The 15673-nt window shown below is 42.4% G+C and overlaps 1 protein-coding gene across 1 annotated transcript; it reads right to left on the reverse strand.

Moving 5' to 3' along the window:
- Positions 1 to 7238: 7238 nt before the first annotated feature.
- Positions 7239 to 15006, reverse strand: TRMT10A (tRNA methyltransferase 10A). Its single transcript, XM_009101287.4, has 8 exons — positions 14920 to 15006; positions 13535 to 13838; positions 12359 to 12521; positions 11860 to 11931; positions 11358 to 11432; positions 10233 to 10382; positions 9566 to 9671; positions 7239 to 8256 (listed from the first exon to the last, which is right to left on the reverse strand). Exons 2-8 carry the CDS (start codon positions 13807 to 13809, stop codon positions 8090 to 8092), a joined length of 1008 nt encoding a protein of 335 aa, XP_009099535.2. The 5' UTR covers positions 13810 to 13838; positions 14920 to 15006; the 3' UTR covers positions 7239 to 8089.
- Between the last annotated feature and the right edge of the window lie 667 nt (positions 15007 to 15673).

A 15673-nucleotide genomic window follows, 5' to 3' on the forward strand; every position in this document is an offset into this window, starting at 1 on the left:
TCAACATCAAGGGACAAAAGCAACAGCCCTGGCTGGAAGAAATTTCCCTTTTTCTACCTCCCTAGAAGCTGATCTCCCAACCCACTACTCTCAGGGGCACTGTAGGTGCAAAGAGAAACAGAGAGAGTGGCTCTTGAATTCACAGCAGCAGGGACACAGTGAGAACATGAAAGCTTTGGTGATGAACTTCGGTGACTCCTATAAGAGCCCAGTTCACCCATTAAAACATGGGATTGTGCAAGCTGCTTAAGAAACATACACTGACTGTGTGGCAGTGGCTGTTTGTGCTCCTGAATTCTTAGTGTTACAGCCCGGCTACTCATTAATCTTTTGGAATGGCTTTCACTTCACCGTGTCCAAGGACAATGTGCCAATCATGCTGATGGCAGAACAAAAATCAGTGAGTCAGAAGTGCTGCAACAGAATGTTTCTTACCACATGCAACACCCTACTTGTTTTGTGCCTGACCTGTTAGTTCTGTCAATACCCACAAGCACAGCCCCCATCACTGCTCACATGCCCACACACTTGCCCTCTCCAGGCACTACATACTGGTGCAAGGGATTGAGTGGAAGTCAGCACTGCATGCCTTTCCTGGGAACTTCAAACCTCATCTATTTTTAAATTATGCCCAGCATCCTGAAATCAAGCTTTTTCTTTCATAAACAAGTAAAAAAGAGATAAAATGCTGCATATAACCTGACTAGTAATTACTAAGTATAACACTCTCTCATGTTTACCTGTATGACTGTAATTAATTCCAAGAAGAGATTCTTCTCTTCCCCTGTCATGCTGGCTGCTCTATTTCTGCTCCAGGCCAGTATGCCACTGGCCTTCTTGGCCACCAGAGCACATGCTGACTCATGTTCAGCTGCTGTCAACCAGCACCCCAGGTCCTTTTCCTCCAGACAGCTTTTGCTGTGGTGCTGCCTGGGGTTGTTGTTACTGAAGGCAGGACTTGGCATTTGGCCTAGTTGAACCTTTGTGCTGGTTTTGGCTGGTGCAGAGTTAGTTTTCTTCACTGTGGCTGGTTTGGGACTGGGTTAAGGGTTTGTGCTGAACAGAGGGCTGATAACATAGGGATGTTTTTGTTATTGCTTAACATGGTTTATAGAGCGAAGATCTTTTCTGTGTTTCATATGGCCACACTGGTGAGGAATTTGGGGGTGTGTGGGAGGCTGGGATGAGACACAGCCTGGACAGGTGACCCAAACTGACCAAAGGGCTGTACCAGACCACATGACATCATGCTCAGTATATAAAGTGGGGAAGAAGGAGGAAGGCATGGACATTTAGAGTGATGCCAAGTCACCATTGCACATTACACATGATAGGGCCCTGCTCCTGTTAATGTATTTATAGAAACATTTTTTATTGTCTTTAATGGCAATGACCAGATTAAGTTTTACTTGGGCTTTGGCCCTTCTAATTTTCTCCCTGCAAAAAACTCATAACGTCCTTGTAATCTTCCTGAGCTCCTGGCCTTTTCTTCCAAAGGCTATAAAATTTCATTTTTTGTTTTAAGCTCCAGCCAAAGCTCTACAGTCCTCTCAGGAGGTACAACCTAGTGATTTGCACTTCCTAAAATAACTTATATCAGAATAAAGTATTTCTAGTCCACTCTACCCCTTGATGTTTATTTTTCTCCTTTCCTCCCTTCTTTTGTACTTGATGATTTTAGAGTCTTTTCCAACCTCCCATCCCTTTTCCTTATTGGTTTATGTCTCATATTCCTTTATGTTTCCTTTCCCCTGAAAACTTTCCTCATAGCTTTACCTATAGACATATCAAGGCCATGACTTTTTTTTTCCTCCAACTGAGAACACTGGATCAGACAGTGGATCCTCTCTGCAGCCTGTACAGGGATAGGTGTCATGGTCTTTAGGCAAAAGGTGACAAGAAAAGACACCGCACAGGGTTCCAGTGAAGCACGAGCAGACTTGCATAACCATGTTGCCGAAGTTGCTTTATTTGCCTTGCTCTGTCTGATTCCTAAAGATAAATGAGGGTGAGGCTCCAGCTCAGGGCATACAGTGGCCCTGGAATGCAGGGAAACCACAGTGCCACCCCTTTACAACTTGCTTGCACAGGCCCTTGGCAGAACCCTTTGCCAGAAAATATTCAGCTGATCCCTAGACCTCTCCCCTTTTAGGGCTCCTCACTATGAAAAGAATTTTTCTCTGAGTTTATCTACATGTTGTGCAATTAAAATCTCTTTTTTCTGGTGACCAGTGACATGACCCAAGGGGATGGCATTAAGTTGTGTCAGGGGAGGTTTAAATTGAATATTAGGAAAAGGTTTTTCACCTATAGGGTGGTTGGGCACCTGAACAGGCTCCCAAGGTCGTGGTCACAGCACCAGACTGACAGAGTTCAAGAAGAGTTTGGACAATGCTCTTAGGTACAGGGTGTGACTCTTGGGGCTGCCCTGCGCAGGGCCAGGAGTTGAACTTTGATGCAGGTCCCTTCCAGCTCAGGATAGCCTGAATTTCTGTGGAAATATGATGCATAATTCCTTTATTGTTTTTTATCTCACTTTATCCAATTGAACATGATGCAGTAATATCCCCTTTCCTAATATCCCCTTTCCAGTGATTTATTAACCTCAGCACCTCAGCAGATTCCAGTGAAATGTGTGTCAGAGGCTGAAGACAAAGAACATACTGAAGGTGTTCATGGCTGGTGAGCCTGCACACAGAAGTTAGAAGCAGTGGGCAAAGGCCTGTTCTTGCAACTCCAGGTTATCTTCACTTGGGGACCGTGACCTGGGCAAATGTTATGAAACACTGACCATGCTCAGCAGGTTGTAGCCATAGCTACAGTTTCTGCCTACAAGGCACTTGTAGGGGGAAAGTGGTTCTTTGCTGCCACTTCTCAGGTAGCACAGCTCGCTTCCCACTCCTTACTCCTGCCAGGGCTGAGAAACCTTGCATTGCTTGCTTGCCCGAACCTGGCTCTATTTAACAGGAGACTATTTTAATCACAGCTCAAGTGACCTAGCTCTTTAGAAAACAAAAAAAAAAAAAAAAAAAACAAAACCAGATTTTAATAGCAGTTATGCATCACAGATTTTACTGACAAATAATAAAATGCATACTAGCTTTAGCTAAAACTTTAGTGTTTTTAAAAATAGGTTACTTCTTCCTTATTTACCATGTTGATTTTTAAGCTTACCAAGGTACCTTTCTTTCTTTCAGACAGTGAACTTAGCTGTTAAGAAAAATAAACCTTCTGGAGAGCATTTAAATTGAAAATCCAGCATTTCTTCGTACTGTGTGATAGCAATTTCCACGTTACCCTCTTGTGAGTCACTTCTGGAGAACTTGGTAACCCAAAAGCTCTGGGACACACATGTTAGTAGAAGACAAGAAAACATTTCTGAAGTACAGTACAGAAGCTGTAACTGCTCCAACCCCTTTGTATTTTTCCACCTGCACATTTAGAGATTAGGTATACAAAATATAAAACCCTGCAAGTGCTTATTATTAGTGAAGCACAGAGATTGAACAGATTTAGATGGCAGGGCAGGTTATGACCTTCAAAAAGTTTAGGGATCATGCCTGAAGATTATACAAACGTTCATGACATGGCAATGGAGCTGAATTAAGCACGTACAGGATGACATCCAGTTTTGTGAGAACATGAACAAAGACATCCAGAAATAAACACCTGTCCAAACACACACAGGAAATAAATCAACTGCTCACAGGACAATGCCTTATTCATTTTAGTAAGCTTAAGAAATGCTAAAGGTGAAAGGTGAAAATTAGCTTGTGGGTTAAGAGCAAGTACTAGAAGAATTTGAAGGGGAAAATAATATCCAAGGAGAGTAGTCAATCAAGCATGAACATCCCTTTTTTAAATAATGCCTTTTCTTCCTTTTATGTCTCTTATCACAGCCAAACAAGGCAAACAAGAAATTATAAAGCACATCTTACAGTACTTGAAGTAAAATTGCAGCAAAAGGGAATAAATATCAATCAAACATTTCATTATTTTGCTTTAGTATTGTCAGTAGTAGATGCTGTTGTTCCAGCTAACAAAGCCACCTTCTTGGAAGAGAGACAATTAAGGTACACATTTCAAAGACGGGCTAAAGCTTATTCAGCTTTAGATTTGGAAGTCACACTGAAGTCCACCTCTGCTTTTCAATAACTTAGCATAAGAAGAATGTGTGCTTACTGATAGCTTATTTTAAAGCCCTCCTGCAGAATAAATGGATACTTTACAATAATATGAGCCAATACCAATGATGGTGCAGTGAACCTGTGATCTTCAGTGTGATGTATAGCACAGCCTGAGCAATAAAAAGTTCTGTTTAAATCAGAGAAACACTGAACTTCTCAAACTTCCCTGACCTTATCCTCAAGCTCTAAGGATTTTAGGAATGCCACATCCTGCACTCCTGCAGCTGGCAGTCACATTGCCCCAAGAGTGCCCTGAGTGCACTTGCATTGTAATGCACACAGGATTTTGGAATCACCATCAGTGTGGCTCCTCTTGGACAGCTACACCCCTGTGCAACATGCAAGACCCGCCATCGTTGTCAACTTTGTGACCAAAAGCTTCTGAGATGGAGCAGTTCAGAGGGGCTCTTCTACTCAGATGCTCTTCTGCAGAGTCATGTGTGGAATCAAACACTACTGCTCCATAAGCAAATATAGGTCAATAAGCATATGGGACATAAAAAAGCCAAAGCAAAGGCAAATTGCCCTGAGTCCAGGAAATGGACAAGTAGGGGGAAAGTACAATAACCTGCAGCAGTACAGTGTTTAGGAAATTGTCACAACATGGATGCAGATAAACAATGCTGAAGTTCCTGACTTCAGGAATCTGAACCAAGGGGACTGAGGCTCAGTGGGAAGGGAACAAAACAACATGATTATTTATGGCACCTTGCTGTGACCTCCCCACTGCATGCAAGTAAAAGAAAGTTTGCCCATTTCAGTGAGGTTTGACTTTCTGCCATATCCCCTTCCTATTTTCTGTTTCTTTCTTTTCAGGTTCCTTGAGCCATACCTTCTTTATTGCCTTTTTAATGCTTTCCTACACAGGTTTGAAGATCTCTGGATGTTTTCTGCTGCCCAGCACTGCTGAGCAATAGTTCTGGCAGTACCTGAAACTTTACAAAGCTTAGTGATGGAAGTCAGAGGTTTCTTAAGCTCAGCAATGACACCTGGTGGTGAAAGACAGGGATCCTGTTCTTGTAGAGCTTCTGTGCAGATTGTCTTTTCAATGCTCTGTTCTTCAACATTGTGGCCCAGGAACAAATCACATTGGAGGTCTCTAAGTCTTGGTTAGACAAGCATGTCAGAGCTGATCTTCCCTGAGGACAGCAGGGTGAAGCAGAGAACTTCTCAGTGTGTTTTCCTACAGTTTCATTAACTTTGTACAGCTAAAGCTGGTTCAAAGAAAGATCTTTCTGCAAGAAGTGCCCTAAAGCATTGCATGTAAATATTATTTCTGTTATCAGAAACAAATTCCTTGTCATTTCTTATTATAAAACAGTACAGTGATTTATCTCTTCTTCCAGTATAATGCATTAGTAGGCCATGCCTGAAATATGCATGTGACCATCTTGAAAATATTGAGAACAGCCAGGTCTGTAGATTGAAAATGAAGAATAAATGTGCTTTTTTACGTAGCATGCCACAAGCTAGAACACCAGAGTGCCAAACAGGGCTATAACTTGTACACAATATGTAAATCCAAAATGAAAAACCAATAAAAGTCCTCATCCTCACAGTGAAGAACTTCTTCCTAATATCTAACCTGAACCCACCCTCTGTCAGTTAAAAGCCACTCACCCTTGTCCTATCACTACCTGTCCCTGTAAAAAGTCCCTCTACAGCTCTCTTGTAGGTCCCCTTCAGGTGCTGTAAGGTCTCCCCAGAGCCTTCTCTTCTCCTGGGCTGAACAGCCCCAGCTCTCCCAGCCTGTGTGCAGGAGAGGCGCTCCAGCACTCTGAGCATCTTCATGGCCTCCTCTGGACTTGCTCAAACAGGTCCATGGGCTTCATATGTCATGAGCCCCAGCTCTGGCCACAGCAGTCCAGGTGGGGTGTCATCAAAGGAGAGCAGGAAGATCACCTCCCTTGAGCTGCTGGCCATGCTTCTTATGATGAGGGACAGGAAGACCCCATGGTGTGGGTAAGACAAGCAACGTGTATGACCAAGCAGTTGAGCTGCTGTGACACAATGCAGTTGGCATGACCAGCCTTTGAAAAGCAACACACCCCAGACCATGTTTTCTTTCTATTCTCCATAGACAGGTAAGCTTCAGATTTTAACTGCTGGATTTAAAAACACCTGTATGTGTATGGCTGTGTGTATCTAATTTCACTGGTAAAATTGTAGGGCTGTGTTTTAAGTTGCACAACAGTTCTGTAAAATGCTTTGGAACCCTTTCAGCATGTCTCTAAAACTTCCCAGTTTGTCTGAGCCATCTGCTTTCATACTCTCAAGCCTGAGTAAATGAGGCACATGTATGAAATGGTCTTAAGGAAACCTTGGACAGACTGAGGAGTCTTAGATCAGGTTTCATAGGTGCTACATGCATTAACATGAAGTTCTCTCTGCTGTAAAGGTGTAATTGAAATTTTACACATTTCATTTAGAGAATCAGTGTAGTACATGCTGGGTACACTTTTGCTGCCTTTTTTGTTACAGAAATAAAACCAGCAATGTTTTTATGAAAAGGCTGATCTAGTTTCTGCAACAAAGCAATCACATTTTTGTAAAGCCTAAGAAAAGCCCCGTGGAACTTCAGCAACAAACCACAATCCATCCTTTTAACAGAAGAAGTTTTTCTATTGGCCTTTTAGAAAGTGTAGAGAGAAGTGCACTAATTGTGTAAGTCATGACCAGTTGGGTACCAAGCCTTTACAGACCATAAGGAGCCACAGGGACCCACTTGCAGTCTCCACCTGAAAGCAGTGACAACAAAGGGAAGAAGAAAAATGGGCACAAGGCAAATGATACTTGAATCAGCCCTCTGACTGCAGCTCAGCAGAGAGGAACACTTAGGTTGCCATGACCTCAAGCTCTTCAGGCATGAGAAACCTGTGTGAGAGCTGCACTTATTCAGGCATTGCAGCTACCTGGCTAATTCCTGGAGAAGAGAGGGATAGGCAGGCTCACAGGGCTGAAGCAAAACCTCACTTCCAAGATGTCCATTCACTACTCTGCCACAGCACTGAAGTCAGTTGATTAATCAGAATCAGAACATCCATCCAAGACTAAGGTTATGACTTCTTTTTTAAAGGAAAAATATTTGATAGACAATACAATACATACAGGATCCTTTGATTACACAGTAATACTGCATCTGAGTGACCTGTAAGGAAGAGTGCCTCTCTCCTGGTGTTGTTCTGAGGCTGTGTGATAATTTTTGCTGAGAATAAGAAGAAATAATCAAAGGTGATTGAGTCATCTCAGTGTGCACCATGTGCCTACCAAGGCCCATGATTTGCACCTGTGCTAACACCATCCCTCTCAAGCTCAAGTATAAAGCACTGGCTTAACCCCACATTCATACTTCATCTACTGACCCCAGCTAACTAAACACAGTATATAAATCAGGCAGTTCAGTTGCTTGTGATTGTCTTTTGAGATACTCAGGAAAATCAGAATTTTTGAGTGTTCATGCACACTTTGCAGCAGGCACTAGTGGTACAGGTTTTGGAATCAAAGGAACACTTGTCATTCACTGCTTTTAAGAAAACTTTTGAACAGAAATGGAGACAAGAATGTATACATTAATATAATAACTACTAATGCTCTTGGAATTTACATCCAACTTGGTATGTATAAAAATAATGTTTAAAAAATTAAATTAAACAGCTTCCCTGGGAAAAAATTGCAGCATTTTCCATTATTTTTTCCCCTCTTTTAAAAACCTATTATTCTGAAGGATAAAACCTGCATTTAACTTAACCCTTCATGCACAGAAACAGCTCTGGGACTACCAAGCACCGAGACAATTCAGCATTACAAGGGCTACAGATGGTCTTTGAAGTAAAACTCCTTCATGTCCCAGTTTTATTCCACAAACTGCAGGTCTCATCTTTCCCATCATCCAATTCTGAAGCCTAGTTGCTGTCTGAGTCATTGTCTTCATCTTCTTTTCCAGACAAAGCATGTTTGGATGAATCATTGGCTTCTCCCAAAGGAACAGCCCCTTTCCTCTGTGGCAGAACACTGAAAAAGGCCTCTTTCCAGTCTCTCTTCTCCAGGTATGCAAGGATGATCTCAAACACTGCAACATCAGAAAAGCCCATCAGCTCTTTTACAGGGAAGTAAGTGAATTGCTGATAGCAACACAACCCCAAATCCATCTTTACAGAGGTTTAGGTGCATTCTCTTGAGGCTTCTTCAGAGCAGAGCTGATGAAATGCAGGCAGGAACAGACACTGTAATTCTGCTACCTCTGCAGCCGGAAGCCAAGCACACCCCGAGTCTCCAGCTGCATGACAGTATTTCTCAGGGACTGAGACAAATATTTCAGTCTCACCAATGCCTTCTGTACAGGCACCAATGCTTTCACATGTGTGACAGTAATCCTCCTGTGGATGCACTTTAATAAAGATTTTGACCCCTCCTATAATTAGCTCTAATTAGCTCTTCCTTTCTATATGAAGCAACAGTCAAAGATCCAATTTTAAAAACACGTAAAATCTTACAAATACATAAGGTTTGATAATTTATAAGTCCTGTGCCATACTATATTCTCCTCCATGTTTAAATAATCTTTATTATCTTGCAAATGCCAGCCTCATTAATACAGCACTTTCAGAAAATAAAGTTTTCACTGAGCAATGTATAACATAAAAAAATAAATCTGAAATAAAGCAAGGTGAGATAAGCTAAAGAATGTGCAGCGGGGCACAGTAAAGACTTTGACACCATGTCAAAAATTTCCATGAAGGTCTGAGTAGGCTCCATTTTGCATGTATTTTTGTTTAATGACACTGAAAGACAATCTAATAATAAAGCTGAAAGTTTAAAAGGAGCAGGATTCAAGGCTTGGTTAAGCACTTAATACTTCAATCAGAACCAGGAAATCAAGTAAAAATACAGTTATGAAAGTTCAGTAGCTGGAATAATGCTGATACCAACTGAGAAAAGTCTACAGGTACTGAGGCAGTTACTGCTGAACAAAGCTGTTGAAAGAGGTGAGAACATCACACACATTCATCCTCCCTTGGCATAAAAGGTGTACTCTACAATAAAATACAATGTTGGATAGTTTCCAACATTTTACTCACGTATACAGTAAACCTGGAAACAAGACCAGAATTGTAAGAAAGCCACAAGTAATCCTCAGACAAGCCAACAGGATACAATGTTCACTTCTAAATGGCTAAGACACTGTAATTTACATTTAACCATATCCATAATATTTAAAGGTTGAGACAATTAGTGTATTCTGAAGGCAACTAAATTCAAGAAATATCAACATAATAAAGCAAGGTTTAGGCATCTGCACTACAGTGCAATGGGTCTGAACTGAGACTACTACAGGTATATTATAAAATAATGTAATTATTTTGTGATTTAGAACTTACCATGATTGACAGCTAACACTTTCCGACTGTTCATTTTGACAAAGTTTCCAAGTGGGAGCTGTGCATGACCAATTCCCTGCTCTACAGCTTTTCTGTAAGTAATTCCCTGGGGAAAAGATACCAAAACAAGCGGATTGAGAATTACTGTTTCAGATCAGCCCATACAGATTCACTACAAGTATCATTTCCGGGCATGAGTTTTGCCTGGGCTGCCATGATGTTGCTTTAGAAGTTGGTTACAAAAAGAAACCTAACCAGATTGGACAGCACCTTCCTCAAGGGCTACTACCACTGGAAAACTCACTACTTTCTATATATTTCACATTGTGACCTGTGGTCAAAAGGATTGTAAATGAAACCTGTTCATGCAGCTGCAGCTCTAGAACCATCAGCTGTTGCCTGTTTTAAAGGTGAACTTATGCTAAAGTACAAAGCTATTCAGGTTGTAGTCACTCAGTATTTTTTCAGAGGAAGAGTAAAAAATAAGAAAACTCTGGAACACAAGCCACGGCTACCACTACAAGTGTTTTTCACATTTCTTCAACATTTTTTTGAATTCTTTTTTGAAGAAGATGTCTCATTATTAATTATGTTAGTTTATACATGAACAGCAGTAATGTCAAATATGGTGCCAAAAAATAGCTGCAAAGAAACAGACCCAGTTTACCTTGTGGTGATTGTGATCCACCAGTCCTCCAATCACATAGGCTTTCTTCTCATCAAGCTCTCTGAGAACGTCTGGGGAATCTGAGGTAAGATAAACTAGGTCTTCTTTCTTTATTAGCTCACTATAGTGCTCTGTTCTAATTTGGATATCCTCAAAAAAAGGTAGTTAAAAGAAGTTACATTCAATGATGAATTGCTGGCCAAGCTTTACAGACCCAAGATGGGACTGGCAAAATAAATCCAACAGTATGTGGTCATTCCACATTCCTCCTTCATGTTCAAATACGTAGCACAGTGCAGATTGATTTTCTGTGTAAACAATCCAGTCTCTAGAGCACTGATTTGTAAAAATCAACAGGAAATTTTCCGAAACCCAAAAGAACTTTACAAATCCTAAAGTTCTTGTGATTCCCTTCAAACTTTGCCATACTTCTCCTATGGATCCAAGTAGTTTTCAAGCCCATCAAAAAAAGTGAACCCAGAAGCAAAGGCTTAGATAACTTTAATTGATCAGTAAGAGAAGTTTCTGCTAAGCTCTCATGGAGCAGCTACTGCACAAGAACTGCTGGAAACAGGACTGCTTTTATTTGTTTGAAGTGCTCTTCCTTTGCAGTTGTTGGAATAGTGGCTTAACAGGGAATCACAAGGAAAACCAACATGAGCTTGACCACAGGAGAAGCTACTTCTCTCCAGAACACTTCAGCATTGAGAGGCAACGCTATGAAAGTGAAAGTGCACACCAGAGAATCACATCCCAGCTGGCATGTCTTGTTTTGGACATGGATAAAAGAGCATTGTCAAGACAGACAACTGCTGGAACTGCCTAAATCAAAGAGTCCTGCTTAGTCTATCAAGAATGGAATTTGTTCAATAAAAATAAGTGAAAATGGATCTGTGTGTAGTTTTTCAAGCAAAAATCAAATCTAGATTCAAGAGAAGCATTCTTTGACTTATTAAAGTTAAATCAATTAAAAAGACAAAAAGCTACACTTTTTCAAATATGCTATTCCTATTACATGTATTACAAAAACCCATGTGGAAAAAAATAATGTTCTTCACAACTAACAATATAGTTAACAGCTACAATCAAGACTTTAACTTTTTACAGAAATACTCAATTATTCACCTTCCAATTCACCCATCCTTTGTCATTTTCATTCATGTTGGTCTTCAGCTGTCCCCCATGGCTGGTCAAGTAAAACTTCAAACAGAACAAACAAGAGGTACAAAATACAGAAATGTCAATTTGCCACAATCTGTTTCCTCTCTTTCCACCCTTAACTGTTAGCTAAAACTCTTAATATTTTTTAGATGGAAGTGGACTAGGACCATATTCATATAGTTAGTGATACGTTTAAAAGACAAATCCAGACTTATAGTGACTTTTAAAAAAATCTGCCACAGCTAAAACCCAGAGTATCAACAGCCGCTTACTGGCACACCTGGATCTGGCACTTTTCATCTGCATGCACATACTGTTCCATATATAGGTGTATCCTTATAACACGTGGGTGTTATAATAGAAGTAATTTTCTTATGAAAGAGGCAGCTTAAATATTTTCTTTTCCTACTACAGTTCTCATGTTTGATACTTGGCAACAATCAGCGTTCAGTTTGTTCAAACTTACCTGCACAGGATGAAATGCCTTGCGGTTTTCTGCGTAACATCTCTGAATCTGCTTGTGAAGCTTCTTAACATCCTGTACACAACACAGTTTGTTTTTATTTAATCCTTCATATAGACCATCACAAAATGCTTTATCATGAGCCAGTCAGAAGCTAAAGAGAGAAAGAGGAAGCTTTTAACTGGCTAAAGTGACTACTCAGAGAATATGGGCATCAGATCCTGAGAGAAAAAACACCCACTGTGAGGGGATTATGCTGACAAGGAGACACACACATCTTCCACACAGGTGTACTTAGACACCTCTATGCAAGTGCTTGATTTACATTATTCTAGGGAAGAAAAATCACAGGGATTTAATGAACATACAGAATTAATCTGAGGAATCAAACAGGTTATCACTGTGACAACACTCGGCCTGTAACCCATGGAAAATTCCGGAGAACATACAGTCTATATTTAAGAAAATGAAATATACCCAGATACTCTGAAGTTCCTTTTACCTTTAACACCATCAGGTCATCAAAGCTGCAGTCCACGATGAGGCGAAGTGTGCTAGGAACAACTTCCCTGCGCATGCACTTTCTGTCATTCCCCTCACTATTGGAATCCAATTTTGACTGACGCTCTAGTTTTCTCTTCTGGCGTTTTTCTTTTCGTTTCTGCCTAAGTAAACAAACAAATCAATCCTCAAAAAGTGCTGCAAACTGTGCTGAGGTACTGTGTTATGCACAGAAATGCAGAGTTCAAGGACCAAAGCAGTAGTCCTGTGACTGTGATATTTAAACTCAGCCTATTTATGTTGCCTACATTTGTGCCAAACAGAGACCAGCACAAAACATCCCCCCCCATCCCCGCCTTTGTGAAGTTCTGTAAATACCTACAAAGACAGACATCTGACACAAATTCAATTTACTCAATTAACTCAGTACTGGGAGTCTCATGGATTTAAAGGTGCTCTGAGTCAAGTCTCCTAACGGAACTAGCCAAAAAGTGGTTAGTTTACACATGAACAGCAATCACAGTATCAGGATCAGAGTAAGGAAGACAATTTACATCCTGTTTCACTGAACAGTTTTTCAAAAGGCTTCTGAAGAAATTGTTCCATCCTCCTGTCCTGACAGGAGCAGGCAGTTGGGAGATCAAATTTCAGAGACAGCAACAACCACTGTCTTGGGAAGGAGCACCTGGCAGTCAGTGGGATAAGAATAAACCACCATGAGTACATTTGCAGATGCGCTTTCTCTCAACACAACAAAACAGAAGCTTTATATAAGTCAGTGTAATTTGTAGCACAGCACTTCACGTGTCAAATGTAGCTGCTTTTATTCAGTGTCCTTGTAAGAATCTCAAGTCTGACAGCACCAGGAAAAGAGGAACAAGGCCACACGTTCTGTCTCCCTCCTGACAAATGAACAACATGCACGTTTGAATCCCTCCTGACATCCTCTTGAAGCCGAGGAACAATTCTAGTATGGGGAGGGGATGCTTACCTCTACAGCCTCTTCAAGTGCAGGTGAAGTAGCCTGGGGCTACTGCTTTAAACCTGGTGTGGGAGAAAACTGGTTCAACTGCCTTGATTTGATGAAGCAATTCACAAGCACATTCTGCTGACACGTTGTCATTATTAGCACTAAATATTACATGGGAACCATGGGAAGCTGCTTTGCAAACCATACCTCCGTAGATCTTTCTGTTCTTCCCACTGCTTCTGCTTCAACAGCTTCTTCCTTTGCCTCTTGGACATGGACTCAAGGCATTCTTCCTTGCCTGAACCTGCCTCCAGTCTCTCTACTGGACTGTCATTTGACTCCACCTTTCCTTCCACATCAGGAACTTCAGGGAACGGGGTATTTTCCATTGGCACCTCTGGACTGTCTGTGGGTGTTTCAGACGACATTAGCATTTGGCTGGGTTTTCTGACTTGTTTCTCAGCACATGCTGGATATTTCATTAAAAACAAGTCTTCTGCTCACCAGTTCTCTAGGAAACAAAGTGATATAAGCATCATTAACAAGATGCTCAACTAGAACAAACACCACTCAACAGCTACTATAAGCCTGAATAAAGAGAAAGCCTTTTTTATTTGTTTAAAGCATCTGCAAATAATAACACAGAACATTCTAGAAAGATTATAACCTATAATCTGAGAGTCTAAAATTCTGCCTGCTAGATCTGCAGGTAGTGAACAGTTTCTGATTAAAAACTTTATGAAAGAACAACAGCATAAAATTAGGGAATCATATTGAATCAAACGTAATAGAAAAAAAGCATTAGCAGTACGTGTACACAAACACAAAAAATTAAAGACGCATCTTGCAATACAACAACAGCATGTTAGAGAAATGTAATTTAAAAGTGACAAAAAAAAATTTGGGAAAAAAAAAAGGAAGTGTGAACGAGCTGTACTCCTTCAAAACAATTTTTATTTCTCTGAAAACAGAAGACACTGGACAGTAACAGACACCGGCCACTGTCAGAAGACAAACACAGCAAGTAAAAGGATGAACAATTGTCATTCAGCAAAACACTCCCGGTTCCAACCAATTACAATTATAACCACTCCTTTCCCATGGCTAGCACGATTTTTCCGCACTAGCAGCTCCTCTGTGCTCGACACACACACAATTCCCCAAGGACAACTTCAGCGGAGAACGCTGCATCTCCACCGGGCAGGAAACAGCAACCCCCTGCTTCCTGCAGCGGCAGCAGAGACAGGAAACACACAGGACAGCAGAAATCCAGCGGAGGTTTTGCTGGCACATCCCGATTTCCCTGTCTGAGAGCGTTCACACACCGAGTCCTGCGCGCACACCTGCGTGCGTGCGTATAGGCGCACAGACACACTCACACATATATATACACACGCAAGCACACGTGTATCTATACACGGACACGCCATACGCCCCTCATGACTGCAGAGGGCCGGCCGCAGGCCCGCGGAGGGCCGTGTCCCGCCCCTGCAGCTGGGCCGGGCCGGACCGGGCCGGGCGCGGTGCAGAGCCGCGCTGAGGGCCCTGGGGGCCGCCATGTTCCCCCCCGCCCCCGAGGCGCCGCAACGTACCCGCGAGCCGCCCCGCGCGCGCCCGGCGTGGGAAGGGGCGGAGCCGCGCACGCGCAGGCGCGTGGGAGGAAGCAGAGCGGCAGTCACGTGACGCCGCCGGGCAGCGCGCCCCCCAGCGGCTGGAGGTGTCAGGGCGCGCGCCGCCCCTCACACCCCAGCCGCGGCTTTGGGGGCTCCGTGGGGGTAAAGGGCGGCGAAAAGGAAGAGAAAAGCTTATTTTTATCTGATGGTTTGATGGCCCCGCTGAGTTCAGGCAGGGGCCAGCGAAGTATTTTTAGCCGTTGGCATTCTTCAGGGCAGATCTGTAGCTGCAGAGGTCCCCGGCGGTGCCGTGCTCCCTCCGCCCCGCAAGAGAGGGACGCGCCTTCGTGCTTCCTATTTTTAAAGGGCACCGACAATCAGGTCTTTAAACTCCGGTGTCGATGCCCAGCGAAGGGCTGTGTTCTTTCGCCGCCAGATAACTTCACGGAGGAATGCTGCCCTGTTACAGGAATCGGTTCGGGAGACTGGGATGATCTTCTATGGGAATGATGTATTTTGGGCAGCCTGAGTATGTAGATGTCTGTTTGCCCCCGGCTAGCGAGGCGCACAAAGTTAGCAAACACACGAGCGTGCGCTGCCGTAATCCCCTTTCCGTGTGCATCAGTGTTTATCTCAGGTTTCACGGGTGCCACATATACACACTCGGACGGTTTTAGTGCTGGTTTCAGGTTCGCCACAGCTGTGTTGCACTCACAGAACTGTGTGGTGTCAC

The sequence above is a fragment of the Serinus canaria genome, chromosome 4, assembly GCF_022539315.1.
Source record: "Serinus canaria isolate serCan28SL12 chromosome 4, serCan2020, whole genome shotgun sequence".
Lineage (NCBI taxonomy): Eukaryota > Metazoa > Chordata > Aves > Passeriformes > Fringillidae > Serinus > Serinus canaria.

What these genes read in the sequence shown, in the direction of transcription:
- TRMT10A (XM_009101287.4), bottom strand. Translation starts at nt 13,809, where the DNA reads ATGAAATATCCAGCATGTGCTGAGAAACAAGTCAGAAAACCCAGCCAA. An exon ending in AGGCATTTCATCCTGTGCAG is followed by an intron (nt 11,433 to 11,859) that starts GTAAGTTTGAAC and finishes TTCTGTTTGAAG; the next exon opens with TTTTACTTGACCAGCCATGG. An exon ending in AGTGTTAGCTGTCAATCATG is followed by an intron (nt 8,257 to 9,565) that starts GTAAGTTCTAAA and finishes CTGATGTTGCAG; the next exon opens with TGTTTGAGATCATCCTTGCA.